Raw genomic sequence first — 24,882 nt, 5'->3', positions numbered from 1 at the left:
TATGGTTTGGTTTGGTGTTGGAAAAAAAAAATCCAATAATAATTGGTTTGGTTTGGTTTTAACTAAGAAAGTCAAATCGAAACCAAACCACTAATACATATATAGACGTTTTAGATATATTTAATATATAAATANTTTTAAATATATTTAATACATAAAAATATTTATTGTAGTGTAGTTAATAAATATTTCTTAAGTTTTTTTATAGTTTTATCTTTTTACGTATTATTTCAAACTTGGACTTATAATTTTTGGATGATCCAATAAGTCTTAGTTCATAAATGTTAGTAACTCAAATANGTTTTTTAGTTTTTTCGTGGTTTAGATAAAATGCATAACTTAGTTTTTCTTTAGTGTTTAGTCATGTAAATAATACTAGTACTTATTAGTCGTACTTATTTTAGCAACTTATCAGTAATTTTAAATTATGTTTGTTTTCGTTATGGCTTATTAATAATACTTATTTTATACGATTTTATTATCTTTATTGTTTAATATTTTAGTACAATGCCATAACTCATCTCATATTTATGTTATTTTATTGAAAAACACCTTATTTAGTTATATCTTATTAGGATTAAAGAAATATTTGGAGCACAAATTCTATATTTGGTGCTATGAAGACTTTACGAAAAAAACCCGAGAAAAACTCGAAAACCCAAAAAACCCGAGAAAAACCGAGGTTGAAAAACCCGACTTTTATTGGTTTGGTTTGGTCTTTAGATTTAATAATCCGATACAATTAGTTTGGTTTGGTAATTAGAAAATCCGAACCAACCCGACCTATGTACACCCCTAAGCAGTATTATCAAGGCATCAATAGTGATATCTTAACTTATGTAATATTATTTTGGTGACACTTACGCAAATTGGTTAATTATTAAAATAATATTCGTGCTAGTGAAGAAGAATGTGAAATTGTAGTTGAAATGATTGCTTTGTTTCAAAAGAAATAAAACTTAAAGTTGCCCCGCATTAAACCCGCAACCCGCCCCCGCTTTAAAAAAGCACCATTGCCATCCCTAAAAATATCTGTAAGTGCCAACCAAATAGGAGATGATGTCACTGTTTGCTTTTTAAAACTAATATATTCTGTCGAGAAATGATAGAAGTGAAAAATAAAGGGTGTGTTGTGTTGTAGTTGGCTGATCAAAATCAATTTCAAGCCCAATGGAAGAGATGCCTTTTCCATTAAACTTTTTCCTCCTTTTCTTTTTTTGGTAAAAATAGCACGGTATAGCCAGTTTTCGAACTGGTCAATCAAAAATAGCCAGCATTTATCAAGTCAATGAAAAATAGCCACCGTTTTGCTGCAATAGAGATCGGTCCAGCATAATATACTGGAGTTCGGTGCACTTGTGTATGAACTCCAGCATATTATGCTGGACCGGTATACTTTGCTGGCTCCAGTATAATAATATACTGGAGACTGGAGCACTGGTGCTCCAAACTCCAGTATATTTTTTGTGGACCATTATACTTGCTGGAACTCCAGTATATTATGCTGGAGTTCTAGTGTACTTATGCTGGAGTTCCAGCATACTATCCTGGAACTCCAGTATAATATGTTGGAGTTCAAGTATACTTATGCTGGAACTCCAGCATAATATACTGGAGTATTTTGAACAATGTTTTCACTCAGATTTATCTTTACATAAAAAGTGGCCAAATTTCAATTACTTTTGAAATTGGACTATTTTTGAACGACCAGTTGTAAATCTGGCTATTTTTAAAAATCTCCCTTTTTTTGTGGGTTTGTTTGTTTCTTATTAGGAAATATGAGCTTGAGCCAAAATGTCATAATTTTTGGTTTTTACTTTCTTGAAAAAGGTGGCAATTGCGAAAGCATTTTTCTACTAGAAAGTATTTATACTTCTCTAAAATATTAATTTGTATAGATCCCAATTGCCACTTCTGGAGGAAATTATGGAAATCAGCTATTTTCATGACATGATAGAAAATTCTCAAGGTATTCTTTCAAAATTAGTGACAACTTTCCTTCATTTTGGTTATGCTCAACTCAGAGCAACTCTTGGAGTGGATATGACTCCCATAAAACCTTTAGGAAATATGTATCTAGGAGTATAACATGGCACTTCAAGAAAAACTTACTCAGATCGGCGCATTCACCAAACCACATTAATACCATGGTTCCTGCGAAATTGAGGTAAAAATACATGTATTAATTACCATGGGGACTGATGCACTTCTTACTTACTGGTATCACGTAGTATTAATAAACCAGGATAAAATCATTCAAGAAGATTCAAGAACTGTAACAGATCGATCTTCCTCAGCAATCCATGCCAAGACCATGAATCGTCAGGATGGAGACTAGAAGGTTAAAGACGAATAATTTTCTTATTACAGCACGGATTACAAGCATATATGATCTTCACTGCCATCTGATAAAAGCTATAAAGACGAGAGTATGATATGCCGCTACAAGCACCTAGCCCAAACAAACTAAATGATAGAGTAGACACTACCCCTAAGCAGTTACTCAATAGTAGCGTGAACCAGTGTCATAAACACGACCCCCAGGGTATTGGACTCTAGGTTCATACCCATGATCCCTTCCACTGCCCAGATATCGAGTATTCTCCCTATAAGAGTCATAACTATCAGCATTATAGGCTGCTGCTTGTCGTTCCCCTGACGGGGAGTTCATTGCCACAAATCCACGAGCTGCTTGTCGTTCTCCTGATGGGGAGTTCATTGCCACAAATCCACGAGCATTGTTAGCGCTCATGCTACTACGTGGATAGTTATCCAAAGCAACTTGCTCATACTGTTGTTTTCTGGCATGAGACTCCCTTCGAAGGACTTCATCTCTGCGACTAGCATGCCGAGAGCGAAGGGCAACTAGCTGTTCTTGATATTGTGCATTGATTGCATTTATCCGCTGAAAAAACATAAGCTGATAGTGTTACTCTCATGGAAACAAGAATTGTATAACAATACGAGATTCATATCCGTTGAAGCAAAACCAGTACAAGAACAAGAAGAACCTCTCCACTCCCAATAGTTAGCCCTGACTGATCTAAAAGCAATACTAACGTAAAGAATCGTGCAAGACTTTGCGCTGGATTGTCCATGTATGTGCCTCAACTATGTAACTGACATTTTAAATGTCAAGAGTAATTTGTGATTTACAATAATAAAACATCATTACATGATATGAATACAAAATAAAGAACGGAAGCATGTGGGATAACGTCATAAACTAAAAATCATAGCATTCCTACTAGTCTTATAGCCTGTTTGGCCAAGCTTTTTTTTGGCCCAAAAGTGTTTTTTTTGGCCAAAAGCACTTTTGGCCAAAAATTGAGGTGTTTGGCCAAGCTTTTGGAAGGAAAAGAAGTGCTTTTGAAGAGAAGCAGAAAAAAGTAGTTTCTCTCCAAAAGCACTTTTCTGATAAGCACTTTTGAGAAAATACACTTAGAAGCAGTTTTCAAAAGCTTGGCCAAACACTAATTACTGCTCAAAAGTGCTTTTCTAATTAATTAGCCAAACACAAACTACTTCTCACCAAAAGCACTTTTTTTGAAAGTACTTTTGAGAAAAGCACTTCCCAAAATAAGCTGATTTTAGAAGCTTGGCCAAACGGGCTATTAATCAGTTCACTTCCAAGGCTAATTAAATCATAACGTGACTAACTTCAAGAGAACTATGAAGCAGCACCGAGTCTAATACTATATATTTCTTCAGTTCTATTCTTTAATCGCATATTCCAGATATGAGGTATGTATTACTACTGATCTTGGAAGGAAATCTCTGTAGCAGCTATGGCAGCCAAGATGTAAATTCAGTCTCAAACCCTACCTATTCTTTCTTCTATCCTCCAGCTACTGCCATTATTAAACACCCTCCTCCTGGAACTCCTTCTCACACTCCGAAGACTGATGCTGCTCCCCTTTCTCTCACATCCATGTATCCTTTCAACATCCCCACAGCAAGAAATCACAGCCTAATTCACTTCAAAAGTCATCTTACAAGCCAGATAAGAAAGCTGTTTTCCCTTTACTGTAACTAATGATCTATAAGGGCCCTTTACCGTAACCAAGAACCACTTTTCCTAGAATGCCACCTGCATAGTGTCCACTGTCCAGGCTCAGATATATCACGGCCTAATTCTTCCTGATTCCCTCCACAATTATTCCCAATTCCAATGTCTTTCCTCCAAAATAGAAGCCATAGATGCCGTGATTGCCATTGCTGATTTCCAGCTTCATTTCAGGAATAATTTTCTGCACTTCTTCTATCTATCTAATTAGCATAACAGCTGAAAAGGCATAAAGCATCAGGGAAAGTCTATCACAGATATTTTTATTCAACCTTCCCACAGTCTCTCAAGCATCATCAGTTAGATAGACATCTCTAGAAGATACAAAGACAAAAGCCTCAGAAAAATTCTAGACCTAGCAACCCTCTTTTATACCATGTACTAGCTGACAGTCAAAAACTTCATTTAGGTGTATCAAGCTTTCTTGATCTGACGGGCATAGTGGAAACAAAGTTATACACAGTTCCGGTTCTGTAAAACCAATTTATTACGTCTAAGAAAAATCATTTGTAGCTTATTGCAGCAAGTAGATATGACAATTTCTCCTAAGCGGGGTATTCTAGAACGGTAAAAGAGCAAGGACAAAAGTTTTAGAACCTAAATATGTGCAGAAGGAAAAACGGATAATAGAAGGAACGGAAAAATACTGTAACCTACAATAATTAAACAACGAAAACCGTACATCTTTTAAAAACTTGAAAGTACAAGCTTAAGCTTGGATCCTTATTCTCAACCTCATGTACTAGACTCTAAGTCAATCCAAATATTGGAAGACGAAGAAATATCATTCAAACTCATTGAGGGCAGACAACTTCGGGAAAGGTGTCCATAGAAAATGTCCACTCATCTACAAGTAAAGCATGGTAAGAGCACAATTTCAGAAAGTGCTCTGACCACTGCCATTCCTAGCAGTAAAGAGCAGTTTTTAAGAGTGCAACAACAACATGTCAACAACAACAAACCCAGTAATTTCCCACAAGTGGGGTCTGGGGAGGGTAAGATGTACGCAGCCTTACCCCTGCCCTGGAAGCAGAGAGGCTGTTTCCGATAGACCCTTGGCTAAAGAAAGGATGACGGGAAGTGAAGACAGTAAGTATTAACAACAATATCAAACCACCCTAATGCAGTTATTTGTTTGCAGCTGCTAGGACAAAGTAGCCTTTCTTGCTCTGAACTCTTTAACCGGTGATAGGCAGAACACACTATACACAATCTATAAACCATAAGAATCATCATATCTGAGATCAATAAGCAAACAGAAACCCAATTATGATATACTAGCAACACTGTCAAGCAAACTTCATACAAATCCAAAATTGATAATAATATTAGTTGACCAGTAATAGGTATTGCCCAACTGAAGCTAAGTATCTAGACTCCATGGCCATCAAACTTTGCCAAAAATAATATAAGGTAGGGGTTAAGTTTTATCAGTTTGAAGCACATATAACCACTAACTTGCAAGACATTTTCTCGTTACTAGGCTTGGATATGGCATTTTAACAATTCTCTTTGATCTAACTCTTTTTTGTTGATACGTCATATTTTGATCTGACTTCACTGTAACAGATAGTGCCTACTAAGGTAAGGTGTTGGTTTTCTGTTGCGAGAACCTTAGGGAGAAGGCAAGTTTTGAGGAATGCAAGGTTGCTCTTTGTTAGTAAGAACTAAGATGTTAAGGGAATATCTGGGTCTCTCAGTTGGATCTATCTAGTTCTGCACAGAGCCACAGAGTTGATAGCTATGAGATATAGATGGAAATTGAAAGCTGTGCATAAATATTCGTTTATCCTAAAAAGATGCACATAACACGAATTGCGGTATCGCCCTTTTGATGAACCTCTTTAGAACTTGACTTACTAACGAAGAATTTACCATGTTATGGCAGCACTTAAGTAAGCTGAACTAACCTCCCTATGCCTAAAATTTTCTGCATCTTCTGCATCATTTTGTTCCTTGGTGAGTTTCATTATATCATCAAGAATTTTTTTTTCTAGCCCTTCCAAAGACGGCTGCACAGGATTATCTTCGTAACCAATATCCATGTCTTCTTCACGAGGCCGTGCTCTGGGATCCTTGCCACCTTGATTCTCTAATGCCATCCTTGGATCGGTCCTCTGGCCCTGGTAGTAGGATCTAGATGCTTCACTTCCCTGACCTATAGAAAAGGCACCGTCGAATGAGTTGAAGCATAGAAGGACAAACATTAGTTTTCAAAAAAAAATAAAAATTGCTGAATTCAGCACCAGCTTATAAAGTTACCTATTTATCACTAGGACAGTAGAGCGACCGTAATCAGAATGAGCAAATTCAACACACGCAAACACATTCTAACATGCATAAGTCAGAGTTATTACAAGAGAGGAAGTAAGAACGAAGTAAACCCATATATGGAAAGATAGAAAGAAGCCCAAAAAACTACAAAGCTACATTATCAGCTTGGATGGACCCACACCAAGACTTCAATAGCAGTTGCTGTGAGCGATCAAGACAGCTGTGACCTCATAGTACCTGCATATGACAGCTCTGTGGAGCTTGTTTGCATAAAAAGCTCAAATAATAATCGTTTGAATGATATAGCTAGTAATGGTTTTAATAAGAGGAATTGAGGTGTTCCCTTCTGTTAGTAGTCAATTTATGCACTTCAGCTTTTAAGCACAGTAGGAACACTAAGCAGTCATGCTTCTGCATTAAATAGAAATATATAATCAGGCAATTTTCTTCAGGATGATGGGCACTTTTCGCATTCCATATTCCGAGGGGAACCTCCCACCCCTTCTCTCTCTCTCTCTTATGTAGATTGTGAGGATATTATTTATGTTGATCTATTAGATAGAAACAAAATAAAAATAATTTTATCTTAGAGATAAGATCTTGTCAAGATTGATCCCCCCGTAAACAACTCAATATTATCATACTCTGTCACTCCTGTGACTATTTTCTTGCTCATATCCTTTACAAAATTGAAGGGGAACCTTGGAGCAACGGTAAAGTTGTCTCTATGTGACCTATAGGTCACGGGTTCAAGCCGTGGAATCGGTACTGATGCTTGCGTCAGGGCAGACTGCCTACATCACACCCTTTGGGGTGTGGCCCTTCCCTGGACCCTGCGTGAATGCGAGATGCTTCATGCACCGGCCTTTCCCGGACCCTGCGTGAATGCGAGATGCTTCGTGCACCTGGCTGGCTTTAGTCCTTTACAAAATTATCCATTTTGTTCATAAGTTGACTATTGTTAACTTAGCTTCCAACCTGCCGCCATCCTTTTTTATTTGACTAATAAAATCAAAATTACATCACAAAACAACTACTTCCATTCTATATGCAATTTATTCAAGGGTACATCTGGATTCTGGAACTGTGGAACAGATGTGTTGGTTTTACAAAAAGAACGAAGTACTCTATCCATCTCATGTCTGACCAGAGAAGCTCTCTAAAATGAACAGTCAGTCCCTCTAACTCTATTATACCTAGGCAGAAAAACACATTTCCTGGATACTTTTGCATTCATGTGATGCCTAAGATGCAAATACCAAACACTGATAAAGAGTTTGTTAGCCCAGATACATCTCAGGCCCCCAGTTGACACAGGCTCAATCGGATAAAGGAAAGCAGAAGGCCCTCTTATAAAACTTAGCCAAATCTGTTGTAGTTTAGTAATGTAAATATTTTACAATTGTTTTTCTCCTTTTACACTTGTAAATATAACTAGTCTCTACACAATAATAAAATAATTTTGGTCAATTACATTTTGACCGACTCACTCGTCTCTCTCTTCTTCTCTCAACCCTTCTAGGGTTTTCTTCTTTCAATTCCGTCATAGCTAACAAGCTTCTAACCTAACATGGTATCAGAGCAGGAATATTGATTCCTCTCGTCGCAAGCTTTCTTCCGATGGTAATCTTGTTTGAAATCGTCAGAGATTGATTCTGATCGTCGACGTTCAAAGTACGTTTGTGAAATATGGAGCTTCTTTCAATCTCCGCGTTTAATCGACTTTTCGTGCTTGATCTTCACTAATCTTCAAGTTGCTCGAGAGTTTCTACTGGATTTCTCTACTTGGGGTTCATGGCTGAACAAGACCTTACTTCTTCGGGTTTTCAGAAGAAGGCCGGTATCGTTGTTACTCCTAATCACAAGCCTTGATATTTTTTATTGTTGATGTTCATTGCATGTACTTGATTTGGATCCATCTCTAATTACTCAACATACTGCTGTAGTTTCTTAATGTTAGCTTTAATTACTGCTGAAAATGGGTAGTGTTATAGATGATGTTAACTCTACTTCACCTTCCAACGGATTTGCTTCTTTTTCCTTGGATCCCTCACATCCCTTTTATATTCATCCCTCGGATAATCCCGAGAGTCAACTGGTATCTGTACCATTCAGTGGTTGTGGGTTTGTGTTATGGCGTAACAGTATGCTTACTTCCCTCTCTGCAGAGAACAAGCTCAGTCTATTAGATGGCAGAGCCAACCAACCCACTCCTGACTCCCCTTGTTATCCATATTGGGAAAGGTATAATGATATGGTTAATGCCTGGATAACTAATTCGGTATCTAGAGAAATATTTGTTAGTGTCATGTGTTATAAAACTGCTAAGGAAGTTTGGAAAGATATAAATGAAAGGTTTGGTCAGTCAAATAGGTCTAAATACATCCAAATACAAAGGGAGATCAGCTCAACTACTCAAGGCTCCTCTGATATAGCTTCTTACTTCACCAAAATGAGGAGTTCGTGGGATGAGCTGAATTCATCATATGTAGGTCATGTTTGTTCATGTGGTGCATTGCCTAAGTTCGTAGAGGATCAATAGTTGTTTCAATTTCTTAATGGTCTCAATGAATCCTACACAACTGTTAAGAGTGTCATTATGTTGATGAATCCCCTTCCACCAATCAGCGTCATTATGTTGATGAATCCCCTTCCACCAATCAGCAAAGCTTATAGCCTCCTGCAGCAAGATGAGAGTCAAAGAGAAGCTCATTCTGCAAAATTTTATGTGCCTTGTTTGTCCACTAGCAAGACAACAGAGATTACCTTTTCTTGAAAGTGTTATACACTCTTCTGCTCCTATTCAATTAGTACATATTGACATTAGGGGTCCATGTAACACAAGAACTTATAGTGGCTTCAGATATTTTCTAACTTTGGTTGATGATTATACTAGAGCCACATGGACTCACATTCTTTCTTGGAAGAGCAATGCTCTTTCTGTCCTTAAAGCTTTATTGTCATGGTCAAAGTTCACTTTCAATCATCTGTTCAAACTTTTAGGTCAGACAATGCCTTTGAACTTGGTGGCAGTTCTGAAGCCAACAAGTTCTTCTCAAACCAAGGCATTCTCCATCAGACCACTATCCCACACACCCCTCAACAAAATAAGGTGGTTGAAAGGAAACACAAACACTTATTGGAAGTATCCAGGGCTCTTCATTTTCAATCTACCCTTCCCCTTAAATATTGGGGTGACTGTGTTCTAACTACCACTTATCTCATAAATAGACTTCCTTCTGTTGTTTTGAAGAAACTTTCCCCTTATGAGAAACTTCATGGCCTCCCTCCACTTTATGATCACCTGAAATCTTTTGGATGTTTATGCTTTGCTACTTCACCTAAGTTTGGCAGAGACAGATTCCAGGCAAGAGCAATTCCTTCTATATTTTGGGGGTGCCCCTTTGGCAAAAAGGGTTACAAACTTCTTAATCTCATTACTCATTCCATTTTCTTTTCTAGAGATGTGGTTTTCCATTAACATCTCTTTCCGTATAGATCTGATCATCCTTCTGTCTTTCCCTTTTATTCCACATCAGATTTTGTAGATTCTGCAACCTCATTTCCTTTACCTTCTCCTACGACCGTTGTTTCTGCATCCCAAGATTCTTGTTCCCTCATATCCTTCTCCTACCCCTCTATCTGTTTCTCCTTTTGTCTTCCCTTCTCCTCCACCTTTGAGGAAATCCACCGCAACAGTGCACCAACCTTCCTACCTCAAAGACTATGTATGTTCTTCTGTCCTTTCCTCTAATTCTCCTCCTAACTCTTCCAAGGTATCTTCTGTTGACATACATATGCATGAGCTCCAGTTCTACCAACAGGCTGCCTCACATCCTGCTTGGCAGGAGGCCATGCTAAAGGAATTCCAAGCCGTTGAGTTGTCCCTCTACTCTACCTCCTCACAAGAAAGCTATTCCTTGTAAGTGGGTTTACAAAATCAAACAAAAGGCTGATGGTTCTATTGAGAGGTATAAGGCCAGGTTAGTCATTATGGGTGACACTCAAAAGGAGGGCATTGAATTCACTGAAACTTTTTCCCCTGTTGTCAAGTTAACCACCATCAAGTGCTTACTCACTTTAGCTGCTAAGTGGGGCTGGACTGTTTTTCAACTTGATGTGAGCAATGCCTTCTTTCATGGGGATCTCCATGAAGAGGTTTATATGAAGGTTCCACCTGGTCTTGATGTGTCTATCCCCTCTTCTCTTCTCCCCTGGTTTGCAGACTCAAGAAGTCCCTCTATGGCCTTAGGCAAGCTTCTAAACAGTGGCTTTCAAAACTGTCTGCGGCTTTGCAATCCAGAGGCTTCATTTCCAATATGAATGATTATTCTTTATTCACCAAGGTGTCCTCTGATTCTCCCATTGTCTTGGCTGTGTATGTTGATGACATATTGCTGGTTGGTAATGATGTTCTTGAGATGAACTCTTTGAAGTCCTTCTTGGATGCTCAATTCAAAATCAAGGACGTGGGCTCAATTCACTACTTTCTAGGTTTAGAGATATCTCTTCTTCCTCAAGGTTACCCAATACAAGTACACTTCTGACCTCTTGTCTGAATTTAACTGTCAACATTTCTCTCCTGTCATTACCCCTTTAGACCCTTCTGTGATCATGACCCCTTTGGACCCTTCTGTGAAACTGGTTTTAGACATGGGGAACCTGTTTCTGATCCTAGCTTGTATAGGAGATTGATTGGGAAGCTCAATTTTTTGCAACATACCGGCCCTGATATCTCCTTCTCAGTTCAACATTTAAGTCGGTTTCTTCAAAAACCTCAAGTGCCCCACATGTTGGCAGCCTTACATGTTCTCAGGTATTTGCTTAATGATCCAGCTCAAGAGTGCTCCTCTCCAGCTCATCTGATTTGTCTCTCACAGCCTACTTTGACTCTGATTGAGCTGCTTGTACTATTTCTCGCAAATATATCACTAGCTATTATATTACTCTTGGTGGCAGCCTAATTTCTTGGAAAAGCAAAAAGCAACCCACTATCTCCTTCGCAAAGTTTCAGCTGAGGCTTCTTGGCTACTCAGGCTACTGCATGACCTTGGTTTGTCTATCTCTAGTCCAGTTCCAATCTATTGTGACAACCAGGCAGCTCTTCATATTGCCAAGAACCCAGTATTTCACGAGCGCACCAAACAAATTGAGATTGACTGTCATTATGTGCACACTTGCTTGCAAAGTGGTCTGATTTCTTTGCATTTTATCTCCAGCACCAACCAGTTGGCAGACATCATGACCAAGGCTCTTCCTGGTCAGGTTCATCATGGATTACTTTGCAAGCTTGGTGTGTTCTCACCCTCAAGCTTGAGGAGGGGGGGTGTCCCAGATACATCTCAGGCCCAGTTGACACAGGGCCAATCGGATAAAGGAAAGCAGAAGGCCCTCCTATAAAACTTAGCCACATCTGTTGTAGTTTAGTAATGTAAATATTTTACAGTTGTTTTCCTCCTTTTACACTTGTAAATATAAATAGTCTCTACACAATAATAAAATTAGTTTTGGTCAATTACATTTTGACCGACTCACTCGTCTCTCTCTTCTTCTCTCAACCCTTCTAGGGTTTTCTTCTTTCAATTCCGCCATAGCTAACAAGCTTCTATCCTAACAGAGTTGCTTCACTAGAGGACTCGAAAGGGCTTCTCAAATATAGCAAATGATCTCTACCAAATATATCTGAGCACTCCCTCCATCCCAGCAAAGAATGGGAGTTTTGGAGTACGAGGGTCAACCCATCTAATTATCAAAGGAACTTCTGACATCAATTCTTTATAAATCACAATTTTTTATGTGAATATACTTTTAAAATGTTTCAAAAATCATAGTCAAAGAAAAATTATTTGACTCGTAAATAGTAATAATGCCAGATAAATTAGGAAAGATGGAGTAATTAAGCACCTTGTACATCAAAACAGTAACATAGTCAGGAATGAGTCAAACCAGGGTTCTCAGAGTTACATTCACAGAGAAGAACAAGAACATTCAGGTATGACAACGAGGATAACATAGATATCCATAGCATCAATTTACCTACGGGCCAAGACCTAACAAGCTGCTATGCTTCTATAAGCCTATGGTAGCTTTAAGTCAAAAAATACAGGGATGGACTTAATTAAGTCTGGTATCTACATTGAAACACACATCAATCATCAAACCCGTATCAAACAGGAAAAAAGTAACTACATGCACATGACACTTGCTGTTTGCCATTGAAAAGCATGGACAGAGGAGATCCCTGACATTTCGACCACCATCACCACCCAGAGAAAGAACACATAATACACACAAAAGCATACATACAGCACGAACAACCATGGATAGGAGAGCATTCTCAATGCAAAGCATGAAACTTCCAACTATATCTGTCATATAGCATTGAAGCAAGAAACTTTCCGTGCCTCGGGATTTTCTTGGAAAAAGTCCAACACCAATTAGTGTTCCCAAATTCAATCACAGAATTCAATTGTGTTCAGACCATCAAGTAACTGGGATCAAACTCATTTAATCAAAAATAAAGTTCCAAAAACAAGGGGAAAAATAAACAACTGAAACAATAATAAGTACAATTTGACTTGGATGGTGACCAAAATGAAGGGCGAAAATTAAAGCAACAATGAGTCAATCAATCAATCAACTATACCTCAATTCTATACAAAGTTGGGGATCAGTCATATGAATCCTTTGGAACCATTGCGCTCTATTTGGACCAGAATTATTCGGACGCTACTTTACACATAAATGATTTGCCTTAGGAAATATCTAAATTAGAGATTCTCTAAATCTCACACTTATCCCTTGACAGGCACACTAAACTTTAATTCCAATTAGTTGATATCACCTATAATCGTTTGCTTCCGACATATTTTGTCCTTAGCTATGTCCACAATGATTCTGATAAATAGTAGGTCTGTTGAGACAATTTCTCTCTATTGGATTTTAGGTTTGCATCATTCTACTTTGACACATCCCATCATCATAGAGTTGCATCCATGGACCAATAAATGTGGAGTTCTACATAGGACATGACAATTATATTTAGCGACATCCATTATTTTATCAAAAGGGTAATTAGATGCTTTTTTCCTATCAAAATGGATGTGTGTTAGCAAAGACACTTATGTGGGCATCCAATTCCAATACTTAACTTGATTACATGCCAAAGCATTCCATATCAACGGATTATAATAGCAATACGGAACTATAACTTTTTCTTCGTATGTACTATTTCACCTTCTATCATATGTGATAATGATCTGCCCCGTCAAATATTTCATGACTACATCGAAGTCAAGATAGACATTTCTAAAATACTTATCTTGTGATATAACATTGCTGACCTCGTCATCATTTTATCAAATTGCCTTTTACTCGGGTATCTTAACATCACAAAGCAATCCAACAGCACCCCTCGTTCCGGTCATCCTATTTTATTTTTTAGTGTTACATATGCATCTATCATGATGTCAATTCTCTTGGAAGACTGTCTAGATATCGTAGTGTATTCATTTAGGAACCACATTCTCGTCTAATATAACTTCACGTTTATCCTTCTCATAGAGGCTAAACTGATAGGACATATGTTCTAATTTACATATTTCTCCATAATGGTAGCTTTTGATTGACTCTCTTCCTAATTCCGTCAATTAACACAATATCATCCGTCAACGGCATTCAGAATCGAACCTCATCTTATATATTATTATTAGTTAGCTCATTTATAACTAAGGTAACACTCAAGGTAGATCTCTAGTATAAATCCATATAAACAAAAAGCTACTATTATCTTATCCCACTATTCTCACACTTGAGATTACTTCCTTGGACGTATGCTTTATGACATTCAAATCACAAGTATCCACTAAAAAACTTATCTTCATTTTCTATCATTTGCTTCTCAAAACAATGAATATCATATGGAGATTCTTTTCCCCTTACAAATTTTTTTCAATCTTTTTAGCTAAATATAACTCAAGTCGTGGATCCACTGTACACAAATCTAAACCGGTACTCCATCAACATTATAATGTCCTCAAGTCTACACTCCAATATTCTTTCCCACAGCGTCATCGTCGGACACATCAGTCTAACACAGGGATACTCCACACAACTTTGAATATCTCCTTTGTTCTAAACTTCTCATATAGCAAATTAATGGTAGTCTTTCTCACCTGTTTGGCATCTTTCTACTTCTTCGTACAACATTGAAAATAACAGTCTCTAAAGTAGCTTATATGGTCTTGACTATTCTCCTTCACATTGGACGCAACGATTATTCCCACACGTTACCTAGCAAAGAATCAGAAGGATACTAACAAAATGGCAGTCTGCATTGGTTCCTCACTTTGATCTAACTAATGGACATCTCATTATGAAAGGTAGAGCGGCACAAGTGAGGTCTGGAGAGGGTATAGTGTACGGACTTTACCCCTACCCTAGGGAGGTAAAGAGGTTATTTTCGAAAGACCCTCGGCTCGAGAGGGAGGGCATACTAAACTTTAATTCCAATTAGTTGGTATCACCGATCGTTTGCTTCCGACATATTTTGTCCTTAGTTGAGTCCACATTGATTCTGATAAATTACATGTCTGTTGAGACAATTTCTCTTCGTGGGATTTTAGGTTTGCATCATTCTATTTTGACACATTCCATCATCGTAGAGTTGCATCCATGGACCAATAAATGTGGAAGTCTATATAGGACATGACTAAACTATATTAAGCGATCATTATTTTATCAAAAGGGTAATTAGAGGAATTCTTTTCTATCAAAATGGATGTGTGTTAGCAAAGACACTTATGTGGCCATCTGGTTCAAATACTTAACTTGAATACATACCAAAGCGTTCCATATCGAGGGATTATAATAGCAATATGGAACTATAACTTTTTCTTCGTATGTACTATTTCACCCTCTATTATATGTGCTAATGATTTGTCTTGTCAAATATTGCATGACTACATCGATATCAAGATAGACATTTCTAAAATACTTATCTTGTGACATAACATTGCTGACCTCATCATCATTCTATCAAAATGCCTTTTACTAGGTTAGGTATCTTACTATCGCAACGCAATCCAACAGCACCCCTCATTCCGGTCATCATGTTTTATTTTTATGTGTTACATCTGCATCTATCATGATGTCAAGTCTCTTGGAAGACAGACTAGATATTGTAGTGTATTCATTTAGGCACCACATTCTCGTCTAATCTCGCTTCACATTTATCCTTATCATAGAGGCTAAACTGACAGGACATATCTTCTAATTTACTTATTTCTCCATAATGCCAGCTTTTGATTGACTCTCTTCCTAATTCCGTCAATTAACACAATATCATCCGTCAACGGCATTCTGAATCGAACCTCATCTTATATATTATTATTAGTTAGCTCATTTATAACTAAGGTAACACTCAAGGTAGATCTCTAGTATAAATCATATAGACAAAAGGCTACTATTATCTCATCCCACTATTCTCAAACTTGAGATTACTTCCTTGGACGTATGCTTTATGACATTCATATCACAAGTATCCACTAAAAAAACTTATCTTCATTTTCTATCATTTGCTTTCTCAAATCAATGAATATCATATGGAGATTCTTTTCCCCTTACAAATTTTCATCAATCTTTTTAGCTAAATATAACTCAAGTTGTGGATCTAGTGTACATAAATCTAAACTGGTACTCCATCAACATTGTAATGTCCTCAAGTCTACACTCCAATATTCCTTCCGACTTCATCATAGGACACATAAGTCTAACACAGGGATACTCCGCACAACTCTGAGTATCTCCTTTGTTCTAAACTTCTCATATAGCAAATTAATGGTACTCTTTCTCACCTGTTTGGCATCTTTCTACTTCTTCATATAGCATTGAAAATAACGGTCTCTAGTAGCTTATATGGTCTTGACTATTCTTATTCACATTGGACGCAACGATTATTCCCAAACGTTGCCTAGCAAAGAATCAGAAGGAAACTAACAAAATGGCAGTTTGCATTGGTTCCTCACTTTAATCTAACTAATGGATATCTCATTGTAAAAGATAGAGCAACACAATATAAATAAAAAAACACCACCTAGTTTTCTAGGGGAAATAATACTACTATAAAGGACATCGGAAAAACTGAAACTTTTAATTAATTTATTTACAAAACATCAAATAATTCAGCAGAAAAGAAGAAGGCAAGATTTTTAGAGAAGAAAGTTACCATCAGGAAACATGTTGGGAGACATGGAATTAGTGGGTAATTTAGGGCTCTCTCGTTCCCATCTCCATTGATTATGTTCAGATTTTATCTGCTGCTGCTGCTGCTGTTGCATCGTATGAGGGCCTGAGTTATATGTAGCGTCGGCGCCGGAATCAGCACCACCACCGTAATGTCCACCGGGACGTCTCATATTTCTAGAATTTTTTAATTTATTGTGCCACTGAAACCAAAATGCAAGAAAGGGTTTGAAGATGCCAATAATAGTTCATATCAATGGTGATGTCCATATTTGGGTATCCGAATAGATGTACCTTTGGTTGTAGTGATTGTACACTTTCTATCAAAGAGTCTACTAATTTCTCCCTTATTGTTTTTTTATATTTATACTTTGGTCCCTCTAATTAGTTTTTTTTTTTTGCTTTTTATTTTCATTTTTATTTTGAGAAATCTCAGCAACTTTAATGGATTTGCCTGATAATAAAAGGGATTACTTAGTTTTAGAGCCGTTGGGCCAGCCCAGCCCAGCCCGTGATTTAGCAGGGCCGGACTAGAATTTTTTGAGCCCATTTAAAAATGAGGCTTTTAAGCCCGGCCCGAGTAAGCATGTGGCCCGTGAGGCTTGACTAGGGCTGGGCTAGGCCGGCCCTTGGGCCTAATAAAAATACGTATTTAAAATATAAAAAGTATATGACACAAAAAATAACAAGAAGAGTATCCCAAGCTTAAAGTTTATTAAGCTCATCATATTAAAAGATCAAAGTCTTAAAACATTAAAATTTAATTATTCTCAATATTTAACCAATTAATATTGCATATGAATTGTAGATGTAGAAGAAAGTGAAGATGTTAAGACAACCTTCTCGTAAGCGGATTCAAATGTGTTTGATGAAGATGATGTGTTAGATATCCCATAAGCGTTATGGGCGTTCTCTTGAATAGTTTATTTTGAGTTTTGGCTTTTAGTGAATGAATATAGTCTTGTCTTTTACTTTTTAGTGTTTATTGTGATACATTAGAACCGTATAAAAAGGTATTAAGTTTTGTGAAATTTTTCCAATAAGATTTTTTTAACTTTTAAATATTTATCTTTTTTTAGTTTAGAAATTAAAGAAAAAAATATAAAATTATATCTTAAAAAATGATGGGTCGGGGCCCATAACCCACATAGGGCTGGGGTGGGATGATCATTATAAGGCCCATCATAATGGTGGGCTAGCCCAGCCTAACCCGTCAATTGCTAAAGCCCACGTGGGCTGGGCTGGGCCGACCCCGCTCATATTGAAAGCTCTACTTAGTTTAAGTACAAATTATACACCAACTGCAGTATGTGAAGAGTAATATGAAATTATAATTATTACTTCCTCTGTTCCAGTTTATGTAAACTTGTTTTCTTTTTGATCCGTTCCAAAAAGAATGACCCCTTTCTAAATTCGGTATTCCCTCCGTTCCAATTTATGTGAACCTGTTTGACTGGGTACAGAGTTTAAGAAAAAATAAAGACTTTTGGAATTTTTGGTCATAAACAAGTCAAAAAGGGGCTCAGAGTATTTGTGTGGTTATAAAGCTTCTTATTAAGTGTAGAATGTAAGTTTAAGCTAAATTATTACCAAATTTAGAAAGGGGTCATTCTTTTTGGAACGGATCAAAAAGAAAATAAGTTCACATAAACTGGAACAGATGGAGTAACACTTTAGCTTAAACTTACAATTCTACCCTTAATGAGAACCTTTTATAACCACACAAATACTCTAAGCCCCTTTTTGGCTTGTTCAGAACCACAAATTTCAAAAATCTTCATTTTTTCTTAGACTTTGTGCCCAGTCAAACAGGTTCACATAAATTGGAACAGAGCGAGTACTAAATTACTTACGTGATTGAAAGCGACTCTAGCCTAACACTCTATTTTGTCCATTGTTCCCCATCGTTTTATAATATATTGTATTGTATTGTACTGTATCGTATTGTACCGTATCGTATTATGAATACAATGTTTGGATAGATTGTATTGTTTGTTATTGTTAAATAATATTTTGCTGTTTGGTTTGACTGTATCGTATCGTACTGTAACTGATAAGTTTACTAAAATACCCTCAATTGTGTAAATATTAAATTTATCAAAAGTTATGCATAAAATAATTTTAAAAAAATAAAACAAAAGAAGGCAAAACACCTTAAGAAAGTAGAACAGAAGAAGGCAAAACAAAGGAGCACAACTAATTAGAATTGAGTTAAAAGCAAATTAGGAGAAAAAATAAAATAGAAGGGGGCAAAATACCTTCAACGTTGGCGGCAAAACTACTTGGAAAAAAAAAATATGTTATAGGTTGGCGATTTGGAGTTAAAATAGAAAAAAAGGTAAAGAGTAAAATAGAATTGTTGAGTAATAAGTTAGGGCATAATTAGAAAGAAAAATAGGAAACGATCCCACCACACCAAATCGGTTGTTTCAAAAAAGGGGACTTTTCATTATTCCGGAACGATGGATTTAACAATACAATACAACCAATTTTAATGAAACGATCAAAACAAATATTATTTTGGGATAACAATACAATACGATACAATAGGGAACAATCATCCAAACAAGCTGTAAAAACTTGTAGTGTAACATAGCAATATTAGAGTGGCTAGTCTTATATCCCATCTAAGTCATGGAAGGAGCCTTTACCTGTAAAACTCAATTACAATAGACATTATGTTAACTTAGCTTGAATTAACATGTGTATAGATATATACGTAGAATTTTACTTAAACGTATCTGTAACACCCCGTATATTTGGACTAGGTGTGGATATGTTAAATGGGTATTAATTTAATATTTTAGACATATGACGTCCTAGAGGGATGATTATTGGTGAAAATAGTTGTTTTAGAATCAAGATGGAAGTGAGGTGCATAAGATTCGACAAAATCGACTAAGTTTGCAGAAGATCCGTCTTCTAGCAGAGTTTAATGAAAATGTGTAAGGAATTTGGGAAAACTCAAAGCATGAAAGTTGTATGCCTTTGAAATAGCTTTCCAACAATAAATTGTGGATCCCAAACGGAGTTCTATGCAAAATGTTATGCCCATTTTACAGAACAATGTGCAACCACCACGCCCGGACCGCGACCGCGACCGCGGTCGTGAGGCAGTGTTCCTGCTATTTACCGTGGTCGGGCCGTGCTCACGCCTACAGGGGGCGCGGTGGCGGACTTGGGGAGTCATTTTTAAGCCCTATTTCGTCCCCCACAGCCCCAAAACATAAAAACTTGCACTAGAAAGGAAAGCTCTCAAAAACCTAACTCCTTAAGGGTCCCTCCACCACCCAAGGTAAGTTCCAACAGTGATTCTAAGTTAATTTTAATTTTCCAACATCTTATTAGCATGGGTAAACCCTCCATATCATTAGATATTCGATTGGGACATCATTGTAGAGAGAAGGAACCATAGAACTCGAATTCAAGGAGATTGAACTTCAAAAAGGTAATGTCTTCACCCTCTAATTGATTCTAGCATCGGATTATTGATTATTGACTTTAGTTCATGAGATATGAGTTGATGGGTTTGATAGAAAAGCATGAACAGTTATAGGTTTGGGGTTTTGATTGTTGATTATTGGTTATGGGTGTTGTTTACCTTATGGGTGATAAAGAATGATGTTGATTATAACCATTTAAGATTTTAGAATTTATCTAGGAGCAAGAGAATGGGTTATTGGGTGTAGAGACACCATTAATAAGGACTACAAAGCTTTATTCTCACCAAGTGTTTGATAAAATGCTTAAGTGGCCAAAACATGAGTATCATAGCTAATATGGAATCCCTTTGACTTGTATTGATATAGATTAAAGTTGAAAGGGTTGGCGAATGTTGTATTGCGCTCAAGAGCAGGAACTTAAGGTATGTGAGGCTAACTCTCTATGTTTGGGAATGTTAATGATTCTCCCTACACTACGTTTCTTTTACGAAGTTACTAATTGCCTCAGAAATATAGTTTAGCCTAGTTCCTTGAATAGTTGTAGAACTTCTATTCTCTAGCTTCATAACTCGTTCACCACTTTCATTCTGAACGTTGTGAGCTCAGTGCGTATTCAATATAGACTTGGGTTTGATGCCCCCGAGTCTTAGTATATATTACTCAGTATGCTATAATAGTTGAAGTTTCAGTGTTCATAATCAGTTCAAGAATACATGTCTCAGTCTAGTCCTATTCAGTATTCCAGTATTATGTAACTCAGTGTGATCCAATATTCCAGTATCATGTAACTCAGTGTTATTCAGTATTTCACTATCATGTATTGCAGTATGATTCTTAGTTCCTGAATGTTGAACACCTGTATTTGGGCCTGAGGCCATAGTTTATATGCTTTATGCATACTTCGGCCTGAGGCCATAGTTTATGCTTTATGCATGTTTGGGCCTGAGGTCGTAGTTTATGCTTTATGCATGTTTGGGCCTGAGGCTGTAGTTTATGCTTTATGCATTTTTTGGGCCTAAGGCCGTAGTTATGTATACTTAGGCCTGAGGCCGTAGCTTGGGCACATATATATTGGGCCCGAGGCCGTAGCTTATTCAGATAAACAGGTTGTTCATCATTCAGAAGAGAGAGTATTCATATCCTTACTTCCTTTGTTTAGTTCAGTTATCAGTTATCATTTTAGTTATCAATTATCATTTCAGTTATCAGTTATCGGTTATCATTTTAGTTATCAGTTATCAGCTATCGTTTCAGTTTCTGTTTCAATAGTTATCATTTCAGTACCAATTATCAATTCTCAGTTATCAGCTTAGTTTCATTTTCAACATTTATAATTCTTTCTTTCAGTTGCTTTACATACCAGTGCAATCCAAATGTACTGACGTCCCTTTTGCCCGGGGCCTGCATCTAACGATGCATGTAATGATTTACAGGTTGACGATTTAGAGCACTAGGATTCTCGTACCAGTTATTTGGTGATCCCAGTTCTTTCGTGGCATTATCATTACCTTACAGTCTTCAGTATTTTCAGACGGTCAGTATTTTTAGTGCTTCATTAGATGCTTCATAGACTAGAGTAACAACTAGAAAGAGTCGTAGGCTTTTCATATTAAGCCATGTGGGCTACAAATATATTTTAGAATTGTATTAGTATTTTCGCACTTTGATTTATATCATCCAGACTTTCAGTATATCATCATGTGTTAGTTTATCTTCCGCATTCAGTATGTTATAATATCACATGTTGATTCAGCCAGCCAGTTGATTCGTTCGGTCGCATGTAGTCAGGCACCGGGTGCCGTGTTACGTCCAGGCCCAGGTTCGGGGCGTGATAGTATCTTACAGGATCCCAAGAATTTTCATCTCATGTTTCTTTTTCTTCATCATATTACTTCCTTTTGTTGCAATAGGAAGGTTAATTAACGTATAAGAGTAAAATTTATTCATTTGTAATATATATACTAAACTATGGAACTATAGTCGTGGTCTCTTGGAGACACAATGGGCACTGAATAACACTCATCGACATCCGTTCACAACTGCAATAATGTGATATATGAATTACGATGTGCCCAAGGACTGGATCAAAAGAAATGAGGCATGTTAAACGCCATTAGTTCGAATGACAAAAGGCTTCAGCGGGAAACAAAGTAGAAAGGAGAACTCCAATTAATTATTTGGTGCTAGACTAGAGACACATAGAACATGAAATCAAAGATAGCCTTTGCCTTAGCTTCCCACATTATTGTATGGGGTAAAGTTGATAAACGGCATGTGGGTGCTCGACAAGTTGACACGTGGAAGTAAAGACAGGTAAGGTATGAGTCAACAAATAGCTGTCATCGGTTATAAACATGTGACCGGTGCTGAATAAGTTCCGAAGGCATTGGAACCGAGAACGAAGATTTAAAAGGAAGACATCGTTGGAAAGACAACATTCAATGAGCAGTCGTTACAAAGAATCTCTGTATTAATGTTCAACCGTTATGCAACCATCAAGAGGGGTTTCATTAATATTAAAGAAGAGTTTGACTTGAGGATCTTGTCTCCCTAAATAGAGCTATAAATAGGAGAATTTGTATTCATTATAGGACATGAAAATTATTTGTACACAAAAGCCAAAATTTGCTCTTACTCTATAAAACTATTTTCTCTTTTTTTGTTCTTGATATTTCTCTTATTATTGCTATCGGAGAAACTGAGCCCACAGTCAGCTTGTATTTCCTTCAAGTTGTTTTAGTCAATTTATTTCTGTTCTTAGTTATTTATATGCTTGGATTTAGGGGTGGGCATCGGTCGGTTCAGTACGATTGTGAACTTTATCGGTTCGGCATATCGGTTATCGGTTTATAAATATGCTAAACAGATAACCGAACCGATGAGATATCGGTTATCGGGTATTGATTTGTCGGTTATTGATCCTTATCAATTCAGTTATCAATTTACCCGATAAGAATAAAAAATATCCAAAAATTTCATGTTTGTATTATAGAAATCGTGATCATACTGTAAAGATAAAGGAACTGAATTTTTGCTCATAAGAAAAGATGGATTAAATTTCTACTTTAGAAAAGAAAACTTTCTTTGCATTTGAAAATCTCAATGAATGATCTCAATTTTCAAAGTTATAAGTTAGTAGCAGGAAGGAATCAAACACTCAACAATATAATCTTACTAACTATCTCACTAGCGGGAATAACTAATAGGAAAATAATACAATCATAATCTTGTAAATACTAAAGAATTAGTGCAACAAAAGAAACAAATAGAAAAACTAAAAATCTAAACAATTAATTCTTTTACGTATAAAACTAAAAATCTTAACCGAAGAATTAAGATGAGAAATTCAGAAAAGTTTAAAACTTACTCTAAGGACTAAGGTCCGAAGATGAAGAGTAACTGCCGAAAGAATTGAGAGAATGAGAAAAAGAAATCATAAGGTGGCTTTATATTCTTAGTAGGTAAAATTATAATTTTGTTAAAGCTTATTGGGATATCGGTTAAACCGTTAATAAAATTAGGCAAACCGAGACGCGAACCGATAACCCAATAGTCAAATAACATTAAACCGTTATCGAACTATTTACCCAATAACTCAATATTCATAACCCAATAGCATTTTATCGGTTCGGGCTATCGGTTATACCCGATATAGGCCCAGCCCTACTTGGATTAAATTAATTCACGTGTCTATAAACCATATTACAAATTCAACTGTATCATTTTACAGGTAAACAGTTTTGTGCCCACCGTGGGGCAAGACAATTGTGTTATTACTTTGATCCATTCATCTATTACTAACGCAGTTTGACACTTTCTTTAGTAAAAGAAAAATCAGATATGACAACTAACGATGTGACCAACTCTTATAATGTTGGAACAAACAATGAATGTGAGAATGTGTTCCAGCGTGATGATTCAACTAGTGAAACTCGCAATGAAAGAGATGAAACAACTCCAATTCGCGAAGAACAAAATCCTCGGCATGTGAGAAGTCCAACTCCTAATGATATGGATGATGAACATGTTGTTGAAATAGTCAAAGTTTTGAGGGCACAACAAAGAAAAATTATGAATCATCTCTCAAGACAAGACCGAGTAATGACGGAGTTGAAGTAGGAGCTTTCGGTTGCTCCTAATAACTCCAATGGAGGAATTCAAGTTCCTCCCAGCGTGCCTGCAAATCAAGTAGTGCAAAGAACCGGTAGCATCGCTTCAAGGGAGGAGTTCGATTTTAATAAAAACGAGGCAGGTGGTGCAGGTAGTGGATTCGGGAACGACAAAAACGTAATGATCCTTTCAAAATCGAGCTCATGAGATTCATGAGGGAAATGAACGAATGGACCAAAATACTAAAGAATTCCATGCTCGGATGGATCAGATCCCGGGAACACCATCGCTGTTGAAGGGACCGGATTCAAAGAAGTATACATAGTTGCCACTCAAACCAAGTGCGGCCCCGGAATTGATTCCAAAAAGATTCAAGATGCCCGATATTCTGAAGTATGATGGGACTTCAGATCCACAAGACATATCACAACTTACACTATGGTTGTAGAGGGAAACAACTTGGCCTCGCACGAGATCGAATCTGTCTTGTTAAAGAAATTTGAAGAAACTCTAACGAAGGGTGCTTTAACATGGTATTCTCTTATACCTGAACATTCAATTGACTCTTTTGAAATGCTTGTAGATTCTTTCATTAAAGCTCATGCTGGGGCAAGGAAACCAGACATATTCAAAATCGCTCAAAGAGAGTCTGAGCTGTTGCGAGAGTTCGTAATTCCGTTTCAAAAGGAGAAGATGGTGTTGTCGGCAGTACGAGATGAGTGGGCAGCTGAAGCATTCACCAAAGGA

General features: G+C 37.0%; 1 protein-coding gene across 1 annotated transcript; it reads right to left on the bottom strand.

Annotated features, from left to right (window-relative positions):
- Positions 1-2,207: 2,207 nt before the first annotated feature.
- LOC109211250 lies at positions 2,208-16,884 on the bottom strand. The gene is made up of 3 exons (XM_019374764.1): positions 16,566-16,884; positions 5,977-6,224; positions 2,208-2,905 (listed from the first exon to the last, which is right to left on the bottom strand). Exons 1-3 carry the CDS (start codon positions 16,753-16,755, stop codon positions 2,504-2,506), a joined length of 840 nt encoding a protein of 279 aa, XP_019230309.1. The 5' UTR covers positions 16,756-16,884; the 3' UTR covers positions 2,208-2,503.
- Positions 16,885-24,882: the final 7,998 nt, after the last annotated feature.

The sequence above is a fragment of the Nicotiana attenuata genome, unplaced genomic scaffold, assembly GCF_001879085.1.
Source record: "Nicotiana attenuata strain UT unplaced genomic scaffold, NIATTr2, whole genome shotgun sequence".
Taxonomy (NCBI): Eukaryota; Viridiplantae; Streptophyta; class Magnoliopsida; order Solanales; family Solanaceae; genus Nicotiana; species Nicotiana attenuata.
This window is presented reverse-complemented; position numbering and strand designations above follow the sequence as displayed.

Coding starts and splice junctions, on each gene's coding strand:
- LOC109211250 (XM_019374764.1), bottom strand. CDS start 16,755: ATGAGACGTCCCGGTGGACATTACGGTGGTGGTGCTGATTCCGGCGCC. Junction 6,225..16,565: donor TCCCAACATGTTTCCTGATG/GTAACTTTCTTC, acceptor CCTTTTCTATAG/GTCAGGGAAGTGAAGCATCT. Junction 2,906..5,976: donor AAAATTTTAGGCATAGGGAG/GTTAGTTCAGCT, acceptor ATGTTTTTTCAG/CGGATAAATGCAATCAATGC.